We start from the raw sequence: 19300 nt of genomic DNA, 5'->3' as shown, positions 1-19300 counted from the left end.
AAGAAGAAGAAGAAGAAGAAGAAGAAGAAGAAGAAGAAGAAGAAGAAGAAGAAGAAGGAAGAAGGAGAGATAAATGAGATGCAAAATTGAGAGTTATAAATTACTATACAAGAATCTATTAAATAATACACACGGAAGCTTCCTAGGACATGGGAGGCTGGGAATGAAGGTTCAGGCCAGCCTGGGTTACACAGGATGACTTGGGAGAGGAGGCTGTTAACAAAATTGAAAGACAGAAGACCAAGAAGGAAATATTTGTTCTATATGCCAAGAAGTGCACCACCCTCCACATGTGCCCACAGGGCAGTGCCACAGGAAATGGTCAGAGGACAAGCATACAAGGAAAGGGGGGTGCTGAGAGGGTGACAAAACAGAGCCCCGTCACTCTTATTATCAAGGTTATGACACATGCTAAGAGCACCTGATGAGAGGTGCAGTGGGTGGGGCCTGTAGGAAGGGTGTGGCCTCCGGTGCTGCTCCATGGAAGACAATTGGCAGGGTCTGAAGTATCCCCAGCGTTTGCTGGATGCTGCTTCAGTAGATGCCTTTGTCTCCTGTTTAATCCAGTTAATGTCCACTGCTGTATGATCATGACCATGTGAGGTGACTGATTTGTAAAATCAGAGGTCTCAAGGCAGACTTTCAAGAGAATGGCTGTCTGGGAGGCTGAAGTGAGGTTTGGGAATCTGTGGCCAGAGGCCTGAGTGTTGAGTGATCTTTAATGGTTTCTTCTGAGTACTCCAGAAGTCCTTTGGGATAGGCTTGAGTTAAACTACAATTACTGCCATATTTATAACTTCCTGGAAGCCTCCAGGAAAACTTGTACGATGGTAGTAAGGATTAGGGTGGTTTATGATTCCAGGGACAGTGAGCCTGTGGAGGGGAGAAAGGCATGTGGGTATTTCTCCCACAATGGAACATTCTGGGTTGAAGTTGAGTATGGCCAACATAACTCTGAGTAGCTGTAGGTGGGGTACAGGATTACAAATGGTCCCAGCATGACCAGCTCTCCTGATGAGGCCAGGGCATGAGCCCACAAAGCAGAGGTACTCACAGGGTATGGATGGTCCTAGGAGATGGTGTCAGAGGACAAAGGAAGAACCACAGACAGGGAAGGCAGAGGCAGGACTTTCCTGAACTTGAAAGAGCATCCATCCAGACCTTCCTCCATAGGCTGTCCTGGGCTCAGGGTGGCAAGCAGTGTACCCTTTCCCAGATGTTCAGAGCCAGGTCTCTGCCGCTGATCTCCATTACCTTGAGAGACAGACGGAAGTCAGTGCAGAGTCCCTGCTCACAGGCTTCTCCCTGTCCACCACGTCACAGTACAGCCCATCTCAGTCATGCTGCAGCCACAGAGGGAAGGAGTCTAGACACATTCTGGAGAAGATCTCCCCTGCAGAGTCCCAGTGTGCGCAGAAAACAGTAGTTGTACGGTGTGAGAGGGGCTGAAAGGTGGGATCTGACCCTGAACCCAGCTCCAGCGTGACTTCTCAATGTCAGCAGCCCCAGAAGAGAAGCCGCAACGCCCCAACAGAGTAGCAGTGTTATAGAAGTCCTCCTAGACACACCCAAGGCCTACCCCAGTCACACTCTGAACTGATCCTGGTTATATACTAACCCCTGATTCTAATCACTGTGCTTTATTCCTGGTTATACTCTGAGACCTGGTCTTGTTCATACTTTGGGCCCTGATCCTGGTCATTGTCTGAGTTTTGATTCCAATCATATTCTGAGCCCTGATCCTGTTTATAGGCTTAACCCTGATCCTGGGAACACTTTGAGCCCTGATTCCCTTACACTCCGAGTCTTGATCAGGTTACACTCTGAGCCTTGACCCTGGTCACACGCTAAGCTTTGATTCAAAGTTTTCTGGAATTGAAAAGGGAAAGGATGTGACCCTTTCAGAACAGAGGGCTCCCAGACCGAGCCAGCCCAGACCCTGGCTAGGCCACATTCCTCCCTGCCCCAAGATGGGAACTTCCTGGGCATAACTTGGGTGGGTGTAAACTCTACGAGTGATACTTAGGGGCCAGGTATATTCCATAGGGTAAGGCATAGTTGGAGGCCCTGGGCCCAAGGACAGGAAGGAGCTGAGCTGAGAGCTGGGTGCAGTGGAGGGACTGGGTTTGACCTGAGGACACACATGGGTGTAAAGTGGACTGTCTAATCCAGTTAATCTCAGCACATCCGTCCCCACAGCTGTGTGGTCATGGCCATCCATGGTGAATGATTAGCAAAGTCAGACAGGCTTGGGATGCCACCCAGCTTGCTAGGTGACCTTGTCTTAGTCAATTAACTTCTCAGAACCTAGTTTCTTTATCCACACTAAAATTAATTAGTGCTCTGTCCCTCCAGAACTGTCATGAGGAAAAATACAGTTGGCAGGTTGAGCATCTGACTCATGCTAGGCTAGAAAGCCCTGGGAAGCACAGTCCAGAGCCTAGGCAAATGAGGACTTCCTATACGGGGTGGAGCCAGATCCCAGTGGAGCTCCTGAGGGCAGAGGCAAGAGTGGACAATCCTAGCTGTGGGGTAGCCAGAGCAAAGCCGGGATAGGAGTGAAGTTTGGGCGCTGGACAAAGAGACACCAGCCCAACAACAGTGTGACCTTTACCACTAGCAAAGGCTCAGGCAGGCAGCTGTGCCTCCACCCTACATGTCTCAGGGGGACAAGGTACTCTAGGAAGATGCCTGTAGGACATCAGGTCATGCCAGGTGCTGGCAGGTCATGGGGACCCCTGTCATAACATCCTGTCTGGGTCAAGGACACTACACTCTACACACACACACACACACACACAGAGAGAGAGAGAGAGAGAGAGAGAGAGAGAGAGAGAGAGAGAGAGACAGAGAGACAGAGAGACAGAGAGACAGAGAGACAGAGACAGAGACACACACACACACACAGAGAGAGAGAGAGAGAGAGACAGAGATAGACACACACACACAGAAAAAGAGAGAGAGAGAGAGAGAGACAGAGAGAGACAGAGAGAGACAGAGAGACAGAGTTCTTTTTCTCCAACCCAATGGCTCTCCTCCTTCCTGATGCTGTTACCCTTTAATGCAGTTCCTCAGGTTGTGGTGACCCTGACCCATGACCCATAAAATTATGTTTGTTGCTACTTCATAACTGTAATTTTGCTACTTTTATAAATCATAATGTAAGTATTTTTTTAAAGATAGAGGATTGCCGAAGAGGTCTCGACCCACAGGTTGCGAGTTGCCGTTCCTATCCCTTGACCTTCAGTGGAGGGAGGAAGGAGGAGGTGGAGGGGCTCAGGAAAACCCTGCCTAAGATCAACCTATGAGCCATTTGAGACCAAGGTATGCAGTCAAGCCCAGAGTGGCTCCAGGACACATGAAATAGTGTCCCCCAAAGCAACCCTGGGCCCCCTCCATCTCACCCTTCCTCCAGAAACCTTCCTGTTGATCAAGTGAATTCTGCCTTTGTTCCTTAGGCCTTTGAGTAAGCTCTGGGCTGGTTGTCAGTGGCAATTTGTCACACCCCACCTTCCCCCTGATCACTTCAGAGGAGCTGGGAGGGGCAAGATCATCTTGGAAAGATTCCATCTGAGAGCTGCCTGGACATAACTCTGGAGAAGGACCAAGGTAAATGGTCCTTAGCACACCTGGGAGAGTGCAGGAGACCCCAAGTTCCATTGTCCCATTCTGTGCAGCCTGAAGACCCCTGACCTGTCCCAGAGGGAGGAAACTGGAAGATTTCCTTGGATAGGAGTTGCAGGGTGGTGTGGAAGGCTCCCCAGTGGGAAAAGAAAGACACCCCACATCTTATAGGGAGTAGAGGGGCCTGGGAAGGGTGGAACAGCAGCTTTGAGGGGTGGAGCTCAAACAGTCTGAGAGGGCTGGGTAGGGTCCGAGGGAGCCCTGGGGAATGGGGTGTTGGTGAGGAAGCAGGGCAGGCCCTCCAGAAATATGATCCTCCTCTAATCTGCTTAGCCAACCGGTCAGACCACCGCTGTAGGCATTTCGGCATCCCCACTGGGCAGGCCTGAGTGAGCACCTTGACCATGCAGGGGACCTGGATGGTGTTGGCACTGATATTGGGCACCTTCGGAGAGCTTGGTGAGCATGACGGAGCATGGGAACGGCAGGGGTTGGGGTACCCAGGACTGTCCTGAGAGCTCCACATGGGGGAGTTTCAGAGAGGAAGAACGCAGAGTCAGGACTGGCCAGGTGGGCAGAAGCCAACACCAAAGCCCTAGGTGCCAGCGGAGAGTCTCGGGATACTGGCACATTTGCTAGTGAAAGCCTTTGAGCAGGAGAAGAGGGGAGATCTTGGATGCTGGTCCAAATGGCCTGGGACTCTGGGTCCAATGGAGATGTAGATGGGGGGGAAGGACACCCAGGAATGTCCAGAGATGGGGTGACCCTGGACTCAGGGTTTAGGAGAACAAGTGGCGACATGATGCTGACTCTTAGCCAGTTATATGCTCAGTGGTGAGGGCTCAAGCCAGGTTGTTCCATACAGTTCTTGGAGAGATTGACTGGGCCAGGGGCAGACGCCCTACCAGGTCATTGTCTGTGTGTGTGGGGGGGTGGGGGGGTGGGTGGGTGACTTCCCTGTGTATCTGGATTATTTGGAGACAAGCTAGGTTTACTGGGGCTTCTGGGATTGGGTCTGGGATGCTGGTAAGATGGAGTACAGTGCCTTCCAGCCAGGCTTTATTCCTGTAAACCTCCCCTCAGAAAGGTCACCATTGCCAAGGTAATGGCTGTGAACTCCTCGGTGCAGCTCCTACCCAGTGTTCCAAGGACCTATCTGCCTGACTCCAGGACAAGCAGCACTTCAGCAGAAAGGCAGTTGGTGATGAGGAAGTGCAAGGGCATCTGTCTTAACAATGTCTGCTTAAAACTGGCCTGTGGTTGTGTGGTGTGTGTGTGTGTGTGTGTGTGTGTGTGTGTGTGTGTGTGTGTGTATGTTGGTGATCGTTCCAAATCAGCTGTCCCTATCCTGGCCGCAGGCTGAGCCCATTGTTCCAGGGACACATTCTCTAAGACCCTGGTTCAATGGTCATGGTGTCTCCCCTGAGCTTGGTTAGTGGGCATCAGGTCCCTAGCTAGTGGCAGAGTTGGGCATTGGCTAGAGACATTTTGGGGTTTTGAGACAGGAAGACCTGTTCACTGCCCTCTCATCTCTCTTCTCCTAGCTATGGCCTTACTATGCTATACCTGTCCGGATCCTGTGAGTGCGTCTGACTGTGTCACCATCACCCCCTGCCACATCAATGAAACTATGTGCAAGACTACACTCTACTCCCGGGAGATTGGTCAGTAGGATCTGGGTGGGACAGAACTGGGATCCAGTGTCCTAACCCCTTCAGACCACGGGTCCCTAACCATCTGGGTCCCCACAGAGCCTATGCCATCATCTCACCATTTCTGCTAAGAGACTTTCTGTCCTGGCCATCAGCCACACCCCCCGTCCCCTCTCCCTTCATCATGGGAGGCCCCTGAAGTTTTTCTGGAAGTCCTTGTAAAGGACTGACTGTCTTACAACTTGGGTTTTACATTCTGTATTACATACAGATCCCCCCACAGACCAATTCTAGATGCCATAGGTGTCCATTGTACATCACAGGCTTCAGTGGTCCTGGAGAAAGGGGAATCTAGACTAGTGGAATGGGTGATCCCAGAGTGGGTGGCCCCTGAGCATGAGGCACAGAGGCAGTAAAGGAATGGCCCTTTAGTTGACAATTTGTGCATCCTACAGTGTTCCCTTTCCTGGGGGACTCCACGGTAACCAAGTCCTGCGCCAGCAAGTGTGAGCCTTCAGATGTGGATGGCATTGGGCAAACCCGGCCAGTGTCCTGCTGCAATTCTGACCTATGCAACGTGGACGGGGCACCCAGCCTGGGCAGTCCTGGTGGCCTGATCCTTGCCCTGGCACTTATCTTTCTCTTGGATGTCCTGCTGTAAAGCCATGGCCCTCTGGCTCCACCCCCTTGTCCCTGACATCCCGGATCTCTAATGCCTAGAAGAAATACAATAACCACCTGCATCAGTCTCCTGAGTCTCGTTTCTGGGTACTGATCTGCTTTGTGGGCAGGGAGAGGGCCATCCTTGCTACATCTCTGACTCCAACCCTATCTCTGTGAGTCTCTCCTGTCTCCTAAAGTTTCGTAACATAAGCAAGGACAGTGGTTTGGGGCACCATGCAGACCAAGAGATTGCTGCCTTCTAGGTCTTAGGACCTGTAGGGAGCCTGGTAAGTGGTCAGAGGCCGGGCTAGAGGAGAAGCTCACTGGGAAAGGCTCCCCTCTCTGCTAGAACCTGCCTCTCTCCATTACAGGGGCAGGCTGTGTGGGGACTTGCATATGGCTTGGCTGACCCTCTGGTCCCAGGCTAGTGTGCCATGACCAGGTGTCATTAAAGATACCCCATACCTGGAAAAGAGAAGACTGAAGACCTACCTAGGAGGTTCCCTGTTCTTGGGACTTGGGAGCCCCCATCTTTGTCTCTTGTAGGGCTCCTCAGTCCTGGGCCAGCTTCTGAGGACAGGGCTCCAACAGTCTGGTGAGATCCACCACAAGTCTTAGGGTGCAACCAATTCCAAGCATTACTACTCTTTGTCTGGAGGGAGGCCTCTGAACAGAGAACAGGGGTAGACTTCTAGAATGAGGATAACTAAAATCTATGATTCTTCCCCTAGCTTGGATACCCACATCTCGGGGATGTGATTCTGAATTCTGACTTGTCCACAGGGGGCATGGTCCCATCATCACCTTGGACTTTCTCACTTAGTTCCTCCTGGTCACCCCCTCTTACTTCCCTTCCAACTGTATGTCTTCGGTGGTGGTGGCCTCTTGCCTTCTTTCTCCTCTTATAACCCGCTGTCTCCAGTCATTGCTGTCTGTGTGCGCATGAGTGGAGCGCACTGTCCACTTTTACCGAAGTCTGACAGTCCCACAGTGTGATGCTTTCACCTCACGTATGTAACTCAAGGATGTTATATGTGATACATGTAGACCCCTGTTTGCTACCCACCACCAAGCTAGCCATTGGATGGAGATTTCCTGTACCTTCCCAGCCAGCTGCCTGCACACTCTCAGAGCTGTCCTATATCCCATCCTCATCACCAAAGGTGACTTTCCAGCTGTCACGTTCCCCAGGCTGACGGTTTCCTATGCCAGTCTTTATCTAGATGCTTCTCCATCCATTTTTTGAGGCAGGGGTTTCGTGCAGACTAGGATGGTTTCAAACTCACTATGTAGCTGAAGATGACCTTGAACTCTTGACCCTCCTGCCTCTGTTTTCTACCCATTCTTTAATCTATCTATTCATTCATCCATCCATCTACTTGCCCATCCTGTCCATCTTACCTATCATCTGTCCACTATCCTCCGGTCCACCCTCCTTTACAACCATCCATATGTTGATTTATCCACCCATCATTACATCTATCCACCTATCATTTTTGTCTTCCACTCATCCGTCTACCCTCTTCTCATTGATCTGTTCTCTCTAGTACCCATCTATGCATACATCCTCTTTCCATTCCTTCCTCCCTCCCTCCTCCAACAAATGCTCTCAACAGTCAGCATGACCAGGTCCGGGGTAGGAGTAGAAAGGGATTTAGAGAAATGGGAAGATGCTCCTTCACTTGCCAAGCTGATGCTACAGCAGGAGTCAGGAAGGGTGGGTGAGCATCAAGTTGTGGGTGGGGCGTTCTGTCCAGTAGGTAGTAGAAATCTAGAGAACATTTTTTTGAGAAGAGAAGCAAGTGGTGCAATTTGCATTTTAGCAGGTGCCTTTTAGTGGAAGACAGAGGGTATGGCTGAGGAGAAGGAGCAGGGCTCCCAGAAACAGACAGGGTGGTCTGGCAGACAGCTAGGGCTGGACAGTAGGCAGCTGGATGGGAGGGAACAGGCAGAGGCCATGGCTCCAGCTTGCACAAAAGCTGGTGATTTCCTCAGGTGCCTGGCTGGATCTGGAGAAGGAAGTAGGCGTCCCTGTCGTGGCAGTTCACAAGAGAGATGATATGAGGGGATCTTGTCAAAGCCTCTGTTGGTTTCTGCAGACAGTCTTGCCTGGCCTGGGCAGGTTTTGCATGCATCCCTTCACTTCAGCATCCCAGCAACCTCAAGGGCTGGGACCGTCATCATTCCAATTTAAAGATTAGACTGGCTTAGAGAGGAGAAATGATTGGCCCAGGGCCACACTACAGCACCTGCTGCACTCAGGTCCACGGAGAAGCCCTGTCGCAGGGTCAAAGAAGGGAGCTAGATCTCCAAGTCACACACTGTCTTGTGCTGGGTCCAAACCTGGTCTCCTGGTTCCACGCCTGGGACCAGGGACAAGGGTGCAGACTCACACAAAGAAGTTGCCAAACAAGGGCATAAATTCTGCCCTGCCCAGCAGTGCTGCCTTCCTGGCCTTACCAATCAGGAGCCAGAAGAGGGCATGGTCACCCAATGAGGATGCTGCGTGCCCTTTCCTGGATGTTGCTCCACCCAGCACCTCCCCTGCCATCACTGACCCATGAAGTCATCCCTCCTTTCCAGAGCCAGGACAAGTGGTCCCTTCAGGCAGCCTTGGGTCAGTCTCATGCCAGTGTCTCCTGTCCTAAGAATACAAGCCCACACTGCTCATGAACACTCTTTCCCCAACCCTGGGCTCTAAGTTCACTTGCACTTCTGTCCAAAGGGCCATCAAGAACCATTTTTGCTGAGCATAGTACTATAGATGTTCATCTACCCTGTTTACAGATAAAGGAAAGGTATTCTAGAGTGAGCACCCGGTGAACAGGCCTGGGTCACCCAGCAGGCCAGGGCTAGGCTCAGTCTCCCAGGCTTCAGAACCAGACTTTCCCTGGCTCCTCTCCCAACCTCTGGGTGTGGCCTGTGGACAGAGCCCCAAAAATGAGTGGCCCCACTATTTGACTTGTAGGAACTGCAGTCCCTCCCTCTGTAAGCCACACCTTCTCTTTACTTTTATACCAACCTTGTACAACTGGCTTCTCCCTGCAGTGCCAGGCCATTTCTGCCCTAGCAATCCATAAACAAGAAACCAAGGTCTGGAAGGACAAGGGGACTATCCCAGGGCCACTTGTAAAAAGAGCAGAAAGGCCAGGAGAAAAGCTCATGCCTCCTAGGTGCCTGGACCAGGGCTCCTTCTCCATTGCAGCCTGTCACAAGGTCAGGCTGTGATTCTGCTGTTACAGAGTCTGTAAGGGGTGGACCACTCACCAGCTCCCTACAGAGACACACATGCAAGCTGCCAACCACCCATCTATTGTCACTTGTTAAAGCCAAGTATTATCTGTCCATCTATGCAGTCAATTATCCATCTATCATGCATCCATCTCTCCACTTGTCTATCACCCATCCTCCACCCACCCACCCCATCATCTGTTCATCCATCTATCCACCCACCTTTCTGTCCTCCCTCCCTCTTCCCCTCCCTCCCTCTATCCTTCCATCTGCCTACCCCCATATCCATCCACAGGATCACTCATTAGAACCTTGAAGAACAACAACAAAACAAAACCAAACCAAAAACCAAAGAGACCTCAACTGGGGAGGGTTATGAGGACGAAGACTTAGATGGTCTTTATGGCACAGGAAAATGGCCAGTGTGCTCACAACATGAAAGGCCCAGCACAGGAAAAGGCATAAGAAGCCAGAAGAGACTACCAGGCCAGGAGAGTAGGTAGAGTTCTGCTGTCAGGACTAAAGCCACGAAGCTCAAGGTTGGTCTAAAAGCCATTCATTAGTGGTCAAAGGAATGGCAATGGATATGGAGGGGCCAGCCTAAGACCCTACATCCACCTCCGCCCTCATAGCACCTATACCTCATCAGGCATTCCCTCCTTTACACACTGGCTCAGCCTGTACATCTGGGCACACAGTAGATCGGTCTTAGGCAGATGGGGATACAGTGAGGTTCCCAGTATCAGGCAGATCTAAGGCAGCCTTGTACCTGAACCTCAGGGGTTCTCAAGACTGGGCTGTCTGGCCTATTGGATTCATTCACATAGCTGAGGCAAGAGGCTCATCAGAAGCTCAGTTGGAGCTGTCCTGGGACAGCAGGGCATGGTGTTGAGTACTGGACATGCGCCAGCATAAGCAGGACCAAGACTCCCAGACAGAGGTTCCCAAAAGGTCCATGGAGGGGCCCCACCCTGGGATGGTAAGTGATGATGGCTCCCATCCACCACCCACATCCCCAGCTCTGTGCCTCCCTACTGAGTCACTCTGGTCCTGCCAACACCCAGGAGCCGAAGCCGGAGGCTGAGTATAAATCCTCAATATGAGGCCAGCCAGGGCTCCCAGCTCCTGAGCATTGAAGAATGACCCTTCGCTGGGCCATGTGGCTGCTGCTCTTGGCGGCCTGGAGCATGGGCTACGGTGAGTGGCTAGGAGTGAGGCTAGCAGGGGTAACTCTGCTGTGGGATTCAGTTTATCCCATCTCCTAATGGGAGAGAGGTACTTTGTGGCCAAGGCACCCTCTGGAGCCTTGGTGAGCTTCCTAGGTCTTAGGTCTCAACTTGCTTCTGGGACAGAAGTCTCGGTCATAGCCTGTTCCTCAGGGAGGAAGCTATGGATGGAGGCTGTGGTGTTCACTTGTCTTGGGCATCTGAGTCTTGGAAGTATATCAGGAGGTCTTCTTTCTCACCTACCTGGCTCCAATATGGGCCTGTGGAGCTAGGCGGTGAGATTGTGAACCCCTAACCCTTGCTAGGTGAGGCCTTCAGGTGCTATACCTGTGAGAAGCCCACGGCCATTAACTCATGCAAGAATATTGCTGAGTGCAAGCTGGAAGACACAGCCTGTAAGACTGTACTGGAGACAGTGGAAGCAGGTAAGGCTGGGTTCAGGCAAGTGTTTGGGGGGGTCTACCTGGTGTCAGAGCCTCTCCCATGCTCCCTTTCATCCACCACTTTTTTGCTCAGCCTAGAAGGCAGAGGGGCAGAAATGGTGCGTGTGTGTGTGTGTGCATTGGTGGTGCTGATGGTATCACACCTTAAAGATGGTGCCCACAGATGTATAGTCCCTCAAGCATCTGCACTAAGACAGTGGCATTAGGGATATGGGGAATGGGGGTGGGTAGAAGGCAACGGTTGGCTTAAACCCTGGCTGTGCCCAGATATGCTAAGTGTGGCTTAGGCTAGAGTCCCCACTTAGGACCAGGTAATGTGCATGCTCCACAGAGGCTGGTGCTAATCTGAATATATGTGCCACTGCTGGGTAGGGGTTGGAGATGGCAGGATACCGTGGGAAGGGTGTGCTGAGGCAGACAGGCGCTGCAGTGACTTTGGGCTCTGATGTCTGCCCACCCTGCAGAGTTCCCCTTCAACCACAGTCCCATGGTGACCCGCTCCTGCTCCAGCTCCTGCCTGGCCACCGACCCTGATGGCATTGGAGTTGCCCATCCTGTCTTCTGTTGCTTCCGTGACCTCTGCAACTCAGGGTTTCCGGGCTTGGTGACAGGCCTCTAGCCACACAGGGAGCCTCGTTCCTCCTCTATCCATTCTCCTGGCAGGGCCCGGTGCTGCCTGCAATCATCTCTGCATGTCTGGCTCTGTGAGCAGAGCTCACTGAGCCTCAGGTCACTCAAACCTGTGGAAAATAAAATAAGCCAAGGGCAAAGGGGCCTCTCTGTTCTTGTTGGACAAGGGGTTCCCTGGGAACCCGAAGTGCTAGTCTGCAGGGAAGATAGGCTGTCTTCTGGCACATACCAGGCCCCCTGACCCTCATTCTTATGCAAGGTTTTCTTTTTAATTCATATCCAGATGAAGAGACATAAACCTAGAGGGAGAAAGGTCCCCTGGGTCACCCTTCCTGCACACTAGCCCATCTCAACCCAGGGCAGGTTCCTAAGCCCGGGAAACCCTCCCCCAGCATTCTCCCCCTGCACCCTAAAATCCTGTCCTAGAATGGAAACAAGAGGTTGGAATCCAATTGCTTCTGTGAATGGGTGGTCTGTCCAGATCTGCTAGGAACACAATAGATCACAGAAGGAGGTACTCAAAACCTAGAGGTTTCGATACTCTAGTCTCCCTCTCCATAAATCTGTCACTCACATACAGACACTCTTTTACAATGGCCTGCCCATTCCCTTGAGACAGCTGAGGAGTCAAATGAGACTGTGTCCAATGTCCACTTATCTACAGACCCAATGCCATGCTGGACTCGAGAGACCTCCCAAGGGCAGTGGCCGGGGCTGCTCCTGAAGGTAGACGAACCAAACGGGGTGCACGCAGGTACTGACTCTCCAGCCAGGAGCGCAAGCTCTTTAGGACCCAGGAGCCTTTGACCCTTTGGCTGCAGTTTTCCCTTTCCCAGCAGAGTCTCCTGCTGTCCCTTCCATAGTGTTCTGTTCTCTGGGAGGCCTGTGGCAGCTGTGGGGCTGGAACGGCTCCAGGCACTAATGCAGTTATCATGGAGCACTTCCTGGAATCTCCCAGTTAGGCGGCCACGGCACTCTAGGGGGTTGCCCAACAGACTGCAAGGGTTTTGGGGAGTGACCAGGACAATGCAGGATACCTCAGGACCTCTGAGAGAAACACCTCTTCCCCACAACTTAGTGTGCTGCCCACCTGGTCTTCTAAGTCTCACCAGCTAGGACCACATCTAGGACCAACTCCATACTTGAAGGTCCCCTTGGGGGGGGGGCATTCCCCTGCATTGTGAATTTCAGAGAGCCTCAGAGAGCAAGAGGCCAGGGCACTCCAGGGCACTGTAGAGACTGAACAGATATCACCCCCCAGTGGAGCAACTGGGGTACTGCCTCGGGCCTCTTGAGACAGAGAGGTGGGAATGGAAGAACCTTATCAAGCAAGCCTAGTACTGAGTCCATGGGTGGAGGGGGGAGGGCTGTGGGGAGGCAGGAGAGTTGTGCCTTGGCACCTGAGGGGCTAGGCTGTAAAAGCCACAAGCTGGGCTCAGCTACCTGGTCCCCAGTGCCAACAGAGACTGTCCGGCAGCACTCAATACCTGCTATGGTCCACCCAAACCTTCTCACGGACTCCCACCCTCCAGAATGCCCTTGGCCCTTTAATACTGCCCATCTCCTGCCCTTTACTAAACCTGAAAGAGAAAAACCCTTTTCCAAAGCCCCTGGAATTAAGACACTGAGTACCCACACGCCTACAGCTTCAGGAATGGAAGAGCAGAGGTACTGGACAGGTTTTCCCAGCTGCACACTATCGGCTAGCTGTGCAACCTCTCACCCTTGCCTGAATCTGAGTGCCCTCTCTCCTAGGCCCTCAGGCCTATGGACTGAGCTGGGTACAGCACAGACCTTCCCACCCCCATAAAACACCTGCTCCAAGTCCACAGGATCCCAGTCTCCCTGCCCACGAAGGGGATGAGAAGCCCCGCGGTGCCTGTATCCCCACTTTCCTCCTCACTTCCTAGGGCCCTCCTGGGACTCTAAGGAAGGAAAGAGAAAAGACAGGCCAGGTGCACACGACTAGGGCGGCAGGGCTACTAGGCTCCGGGTAGACAAGGAAGGGACCAAGGCAGTAGCTGGGGCTCTAGCCAGCTGCCCACTCTTGGCCTCAATCCCCTGCCTCCTCAGGCTTAGCCCTAAGTGCAGAGGCGCCCACAAGCCTGGGCACACTCTGACATCCATATTCCTCCAGAAGACGTATCCAGGGAGTGGGTAGGTCTGTTACAGGGGTGGCAGGGTTCTGGAAAGGAGAACCTCCCCAGCATACACGCCTTGAGAACTCTTTTAATCTTGTGCTTTCTTTAAATAAAATGGATTGCAGCTCTCCCCTTGACAGCACTAAGGCAAGCACAGCAGCGTGGGGGATGAAGGTGGGGGTGGGGGTGAGGAGGGTGCAGGAGCCGGGGGGTCAGGGCATCGCTGAAGCTTTTGGCTCTGGCTCCAGGTGTGGTTCCCAGAGAGGTAGCAAGGAGGCAGTTCCTAGCTTCAAGCAGCTGGCCTCTCCCTGAGCTGATAGGACAGGTGCTAGGCATAGTCATGGGGACCCCCTACGCCAGGACTCCTTGCCTTGGTGACCTGCCTACACAGGGTATGTATATCCTCTTAAGAGTGGTGGGGATCACCGAATCTTAGCCAATGACCAGCATCCACTTGCCCTTTTGTGTCCTCAGGGGCCCTAGGGCTGGTTCTGGTCTAGCTTCCCTGCTATAAGGTGACCCTCCAGATGGCTCACTGTCCCTGAGTAAGCTGCAGGCCCCAGCCACGCCCAGGACTACTCTATCCTGCTTAGCCACAAGCAGGCCTGACTTTGGGCTCTGCTCGCCCTTCTGCTCCAGGACCTGTGCATCCGGGCACACTAGAACAGTTTTGCTATAGGGACCCAGGAGGCAGAGCCGGGCCAGGACAACAATATCGACCCCACCAGCTGCCCAAAATGAGGCAAGCACAGGGGCAAGTGTCAAGCGGGTAAAAAGAAGCCAGGCTTGTCCAAGGCCATTCTGGTTAGGAGTGCACCCCAAGCGGCCGGCCCATTTCCGTGGAGTGAACTGGCTGACAGGTGGGGCAGGGAAGGTGTAGATGTGTCGGTCACTGGTCCTTTCGGTCACTGAGGCCACTCTCGGCACGGAGCAGCTGGCTGCTGGTCTCATTGTAGGTGATCCAATGCTTCAAGTCTTCTGGCAGCTCAGGGGGTTCCACCTGCAGGGACACAGGAAGCGGAGGCTTCAGAGAGCCCATTGCCGCTATGCACTGAGCAAGAGGCACAGAAAAGGGGCAAGTGACCTGGCTGCTGCCTTTCTGCCTCTGGACCTCTGCTTGTTCGCATACTCTAGTCTGTGACCTTGCAGGAACCACACCCAAATTATGACATCTGTCCAGGGCTTTCCTAAGCCCTTTTAACCTATTTTCTCCTTCTGAGCTCTTTCTACCTCCGTCTCCTTCTGCCAAGGCCTCACGGGAGGGTGGGAGGGTGGGAACGACCATGCTTTAAGTGTCTGTCTCCAGAACCAGGCAAAAACCTGTGAGGCTGGCTGGGTGACAGACCACCAGCTGTCTAGAGAAGAGCAGGAAGGTGGGGAGATGCTCCTCCAGGAGCGTGCCAGACAAAGTTGCTGCCCAGGAGTTCTTGCAGATGAAGACTGAGGGGTCAGGAGTGAGGGTTGAGGGAGGGAAGAGGCTGGATAGATGCTCTCTTCTCACAGTGAGTGCCACACAGCGGTCAGGAACTACTGGCCTAGAGTCTGGGCCCTTTCTGAGCACAATTTACTGTCAGAGATACCCCATCCTGGCACATGGCCCCAGAATAGTTCCTCAGCTTACAGAACTCTACCCCAGACTTGGCCTGTCTTGAACCATTATCTGCCTCTGCCTGGGACCCAAGTAACCATGGAAACTTCCAGCCAACCCCTGGCCTCCAGCTGAGCTGAGTCGCCAGGGTGCTGCCGTTGGCCTCCTCCACACTGCTGTTGCTTGCTGTGGCTGCACCTCCAGTCCCCTCACCCCTTACATGCACTTTACCAACCAGTACCAAACAGCCCATAGGAATTCATGACTCGATAAAGAGAGAAAGCAAGGGGAGGGTCTTCTCTGTCACCAATTGCTGGGAGGACTGGGCGAATGGCCACCATCACTCCGAGCCTGTGTTTCCCTTTACACAGCCCCTAAGCACTGATGTAAGGTCATCCTATACTCTAGAGGAGGCACTTGTCCAAGACAGGAGAGAACAATAGGGTGGGGCATGCTCTGGTACTTAACAGAAGCCTGCCCTGGCAACCATCACTACTCGGGCTGTCTCCAAGGTCACAGTTGCTATACTGCAGGAGCTAGCTCTGCCACCATGCCGGAGGCGTGGACCCTGGGGAGGTGCCTTGGGTCCCAGTAGGCACAGGGTTCTCCTCCTTCCAACCTTGGAAAGACACAAGGCTGGTGGTCCGCTGGGGCCAATCCAACCCCAGTCCTCTCAGCTGCAAGCTGTGCCAGAGGACCTCAGGTCCACTAGAATTCCCAGCAACTGCTTCTAACTGACATCCTTTTATCCCATACTCAAAACCAAAGACCAGAGAGGGTGACTCAGCACTGTGGAACACACAGAACTAGGACTCAAGACTCCTAGCAGAGGTACCTGCTCTGAGCATCTCAGTTCTAAGAAGGGAGGGAGACAGGAGAAACTGTGATTGAGAGCAGATTCAAAACTGTCTAGGCCTGAACTGTAAAGCCTTGGTTCATAGATACTGGGGACTCCAAGAAGTGCAACTCCATGGACACAGAGGAAAAGTGCAAAAGTGTTCCAACATAAAACCAGGCCCAGAACTTCAAAGGGGTCTTCCTCGCGGGAAGGCTGGGGCATCGGGGTGGGGATGCTCACCCTGCGCTTGCACAAGTGCTGTACTACCCGATCCGGCGAGGTGCCTAGCACGTGCTGCCGGAAACGCAGCAAGGAGCACACGAAACCGTCGCGAAGGCTGACAAAGCGCGCCTCCAGGTAGAAGGCGCGGTCGTCCCAGCCTAGCAGTCGCGTGTGTACCTCGAACGGCTCAAACAGGCGCAGCGAGCGGCGATAGCGCGCGCACGAGGCGGCCAGCACCGAGTGCGCGCTCAGGTCGCGCAGCGCCCCCAGCACACCGCAGCGGGTCAGGTGCGCGGCGCGCGCCACATCGGCCTCGCGCAGGTACCGCGCGTTGTTCATGTGCAGCAGCAGGTCCAGGTCAGAGGGCAGCACCCGGCCGGCATACCGCTGCTCCGCCAACAAGTCGCGGACCCGCGGCTGCAGCAAGCGTGCGCGCAGAACGGCACACGGCACGCGCACCAGGTACCAGCCGTCCAGCAGCGCAAAGAAGGCGAGCGCCAGGGCTAGCGACGCCACCAACATCTCCAGCATCTTGGCATCGGGCGCCTAGTGCCCAGGAGCCCGCTGAGCAGGTGCCTGCTGCGGCCCGGCCCAGGAGCCTGGGAGCTCCGAGGACCGGAGCGCACCAACTCTTCCAGCAGTCCGAGGGGGAGGCACGCTGGAGGCGGCGGCACCGCCGGCTGGAGTCGCGCGCACAGATCCTGGTTCCCCCCGTGCGCGTCCTCGATGGTCTATTCTGGGTCCTCTGCGTGAGCCGCTTTCGCTTTTCTCGGGGCGGGGCGGGGCACGGCGGGACGCGTGGGTCAGTACAGCGCCACCTGGCTACCCTGCTCGGCCCTGCGGGTGCAAGAGTGACAAGGAAGCCTGCTCCCTCTAGTGATCCAGTAGCTCAGATGAGCATAGCCAAAGAATTCCAGAACTTCTGCGGAGTAGCTGAGGAACTTTGCCAGGAAAACAGACAAAGCATCTCCAAGGATGCTGAGAACCTATCCAGACATTCCACTTCCGCACGGCCCCTGGGACGTTCGTTGTCTTCCGGGTGCCTTTCAGTCTGTCTGCATCCAAGTTACTTGTCCCCTCCAGTCAAAAATCTTGATCATCCCAAGTGCATCCTAATAATTCCTACCATTTACCCCTTTTAATGCAAGTAACATTCAAGATGGAGGAGAAGTGGAGCATGGTGAGGAGTGCGATGAATGTAAATGACATTATCAACCGGGCTAAAGGTGCCGACCATGGTTTGTGGAATGTAGGTCCCAAGGTCGGGCTGTCTCTCCTCTCCAAGACTCTGCAATAATCCTGTGTGCAGGTGACTGGTAGGGAGCCCAGGGATGGATGGGCTGATGGCCCTCCAGATACCCCGGTCAGCATCACTCCGCTGTCTCATGCTGGGCTGGGTAGGTCCTCTGTGGTCCCTGACCAGAGCACAGGTCTTTTATAGTTTTGCTTCTGAAGCCAGGAGCTATGGCAAAGTGAGTGCCTGGGCTCTTGAATACTCCGGAGAGACAAGGAACTTACTGCCTATCAGAGTAGCTCCAAAGAACTGGAAGACCCTTCCCTCACATACTGATTACACTTGTAACACCTATCTTGTCCTGGTCTTGGGGAGGGGCAGCTCCTCAGAAGAAAGAGAGTAATGCTCTCTTAAGTCCAATGCTCAGAGAATGGGTTTTCTGTCACCTACTTTGTCCACCCTGTCTCGTGCCTCCGGGGGAGAGATCCACGCACTGGTAGCCAGGCCTTTGAGACAGGGAAGGATGTGAGTGAGCACCCACCTCGGGGTCCCCTCTTTTCCTGTCACCATGCTTCATTCCCAGCCTTTCTGTTGGCTGTTCTTGGCACCTCTACACACTGTCTACTTTTGCTGTTTCCTCTCCCGTACACTAGCCTGGACCACATTGCCAGAGTCCTCTTGCAGGGACCTGAGCACACCTCGCTGAACTTTCATGCATAATTAAAGCATGTCTGTCTCATAGCTGAACCCTGACTGCAGGGTCTGGTTGTTCTAACTGACCGCGGTGTCTGCGGAAGAAGGTACTACAGTGCCAAGGATTGCTCAATACGCCTCTTCCCCTGCCAGCACTAGATGAATAGGAATGCTGGATGCAGAAACTTTGCTTGGGGACCTTTGGCTCTCTGAGGGCTCCTGTGTTTACCCTCGAGGCAGGTCAGCAATTCATTTTGGCTACCAGGGAGAACACAAGGCACAGGATGGCTGTGCGGGGCTCCAGTAGGTTGACAGGCCCTAGACCCCGCCCATCCCAATTCTGATCCCACCCCACCCCACATAGCTCCGCCCCGCTAGATGAGTGGTGCTCCACTGCTGGCTGAAACAGTGAGGGAGTTAGAAACCCATTCTAGGACATAGACTTGATCTTGGCATCCAGGGGCCCCTTACTTCTCCGGGCACCTTCTGCTTTCTATTTCCCTCGCCCTAACTCTAATAATTCCTTGCAAGAAAGTCTCGAGGGTAGGGTGTGAAGTCTCTTAGTCTCTCTGCTTCTGGGCGTTCTTGACCTGCAGCACCCCGTGGGCACAAACCACAGGGAGAAAGACACTTGGCTAAGGGGCAGCTGAAGTGTGGCCCCTAGTGGGCTGAGTCTACCACAGGAGGATGGTCATTCGGTGCGAGCCAGCTCTGGTATCCTCTTTCCTTTGTTTTCCCAGCTCTTGTGTTAAGAAAGTGAATACTCCCACATTTCTCGTATTTATTTGAGTCTGCTGTCCTGCAGAAACTCCATGCATGGAGTGAGTCTAGGGTGTGCAGGAGTGCTAAGGAGAACCCAGCCACGCCTCGGTGACTGCTGGATTGGTTGGTCTGCCAAGAGCAGCGCTTGGAACCAAGCAGATGTCCCATCACTGCTGAGCAGATGGAGTGGGGCAGGGTCCTGCAAACTGTGTCCTGTCATCCATTATCCCCAGAGAAGGCAGCAAGCTGGAACCAAAAGGTTCCCTAGATGTACCACCAGAAGTACCACCGGGATTGCACACGCGCGCGCACGCGCGCGCACACACACACACACCACCGTGGCTGCTATTGGA

At 53.6% G+C, this 19300-nt stretch overlaps 3 protein-coding genes across 3 annotated transcripts; 2 read left to right on the top strand and 1 right to left on the bottom strand.

The window, feature by feature from the left end:
• The first annotated feature begins 3980 nt into the window (after positions 1 to 3980).
• Positions 3981 to 6019, top strand: Lypd2 (LY6/PLAUR domain containing 2). Its single transcript, XM_031357759.1, has 3 exons — positions 3981 to 4083; positions 5169 to 5288; positions 5732 to 6019. The coding sequence occupies exons 1-3, from the start codon at positions 4029 to 4031 to the stop codon at positions 5935 to 5937; spliced, it is 381 nt and encodes a 126-aa protein (XP_031213619.1). The 5' UTR covers positions 3981 to 4028; the 3' UTR covers positions 5938 to 6019.
• Positions 6020 to 10282: 4263 nt separating this feature from the next.
• On the top strand, positions 10283 to 11609 carry Slurp1 (secreted LY6/PLAUR domain containing 1). Its single transcript, XM_031357751.1, has 3 exons — positions 10283 to 10367; positions 10702 to 10821; positions 11304 to 11609. Exons 1-3 carry the CDS (start codon positions 10310 to 10312, stop codon positions 11456 to 11458), a joined length of 333 nt encoding a protein of 110 aa, XP_031213611.1. The 5' UTR covers positions 10283 to 10309; the 3' UTR covers positions 11459 to 11609.
• Positions 11610 to 13682: 2073 nt separating this feature from the next.
• Them6 (thioesterase superfamily member 6) lies at positions 13683 to 16879 on the bottom strand. Its single transcript, XM_031346085.1, has 2 exons — positions 16277 to 16879; positions 13683 to 14610 (listed from the first exon to the last, which is right to left on the bottom strand). The coding sequence occupies exons 1-2, from the start codon at positions 16787 to 16789 to the stop codon at positions 14500 to 14502; spliced, it is 624 nt and encodes a 207-aa protein (XP_031201945.1). The 5' UTR covers positions 16790 to 16879; the 3' UTR covers positions 13683 to 14499.
• Positions 16880 to 19300: the final 2421 nt, after the last annotated feature.

Source organism: Mastomys coucha, unplaced genomic scaffold, assembly GCF_008632895.1.
Source record: "Mastomys coucha isolate ucsf_1 unplaced genomic scaffold, UCSF_Mcou_1 pScaffold11, whole genome shotgun sequence".
In the NCBI taxonomy this organism is placed as follows: Eukaryota; Metazoa; Chordata; class Mammalia; order Rodentia; family Muridae; genus Mastomys; species Mastomys coucha.
Note: the sequence above shows the minus strand (reverse complement) of the source record. Positions and strands in the feature narration are given on the sequence as shown.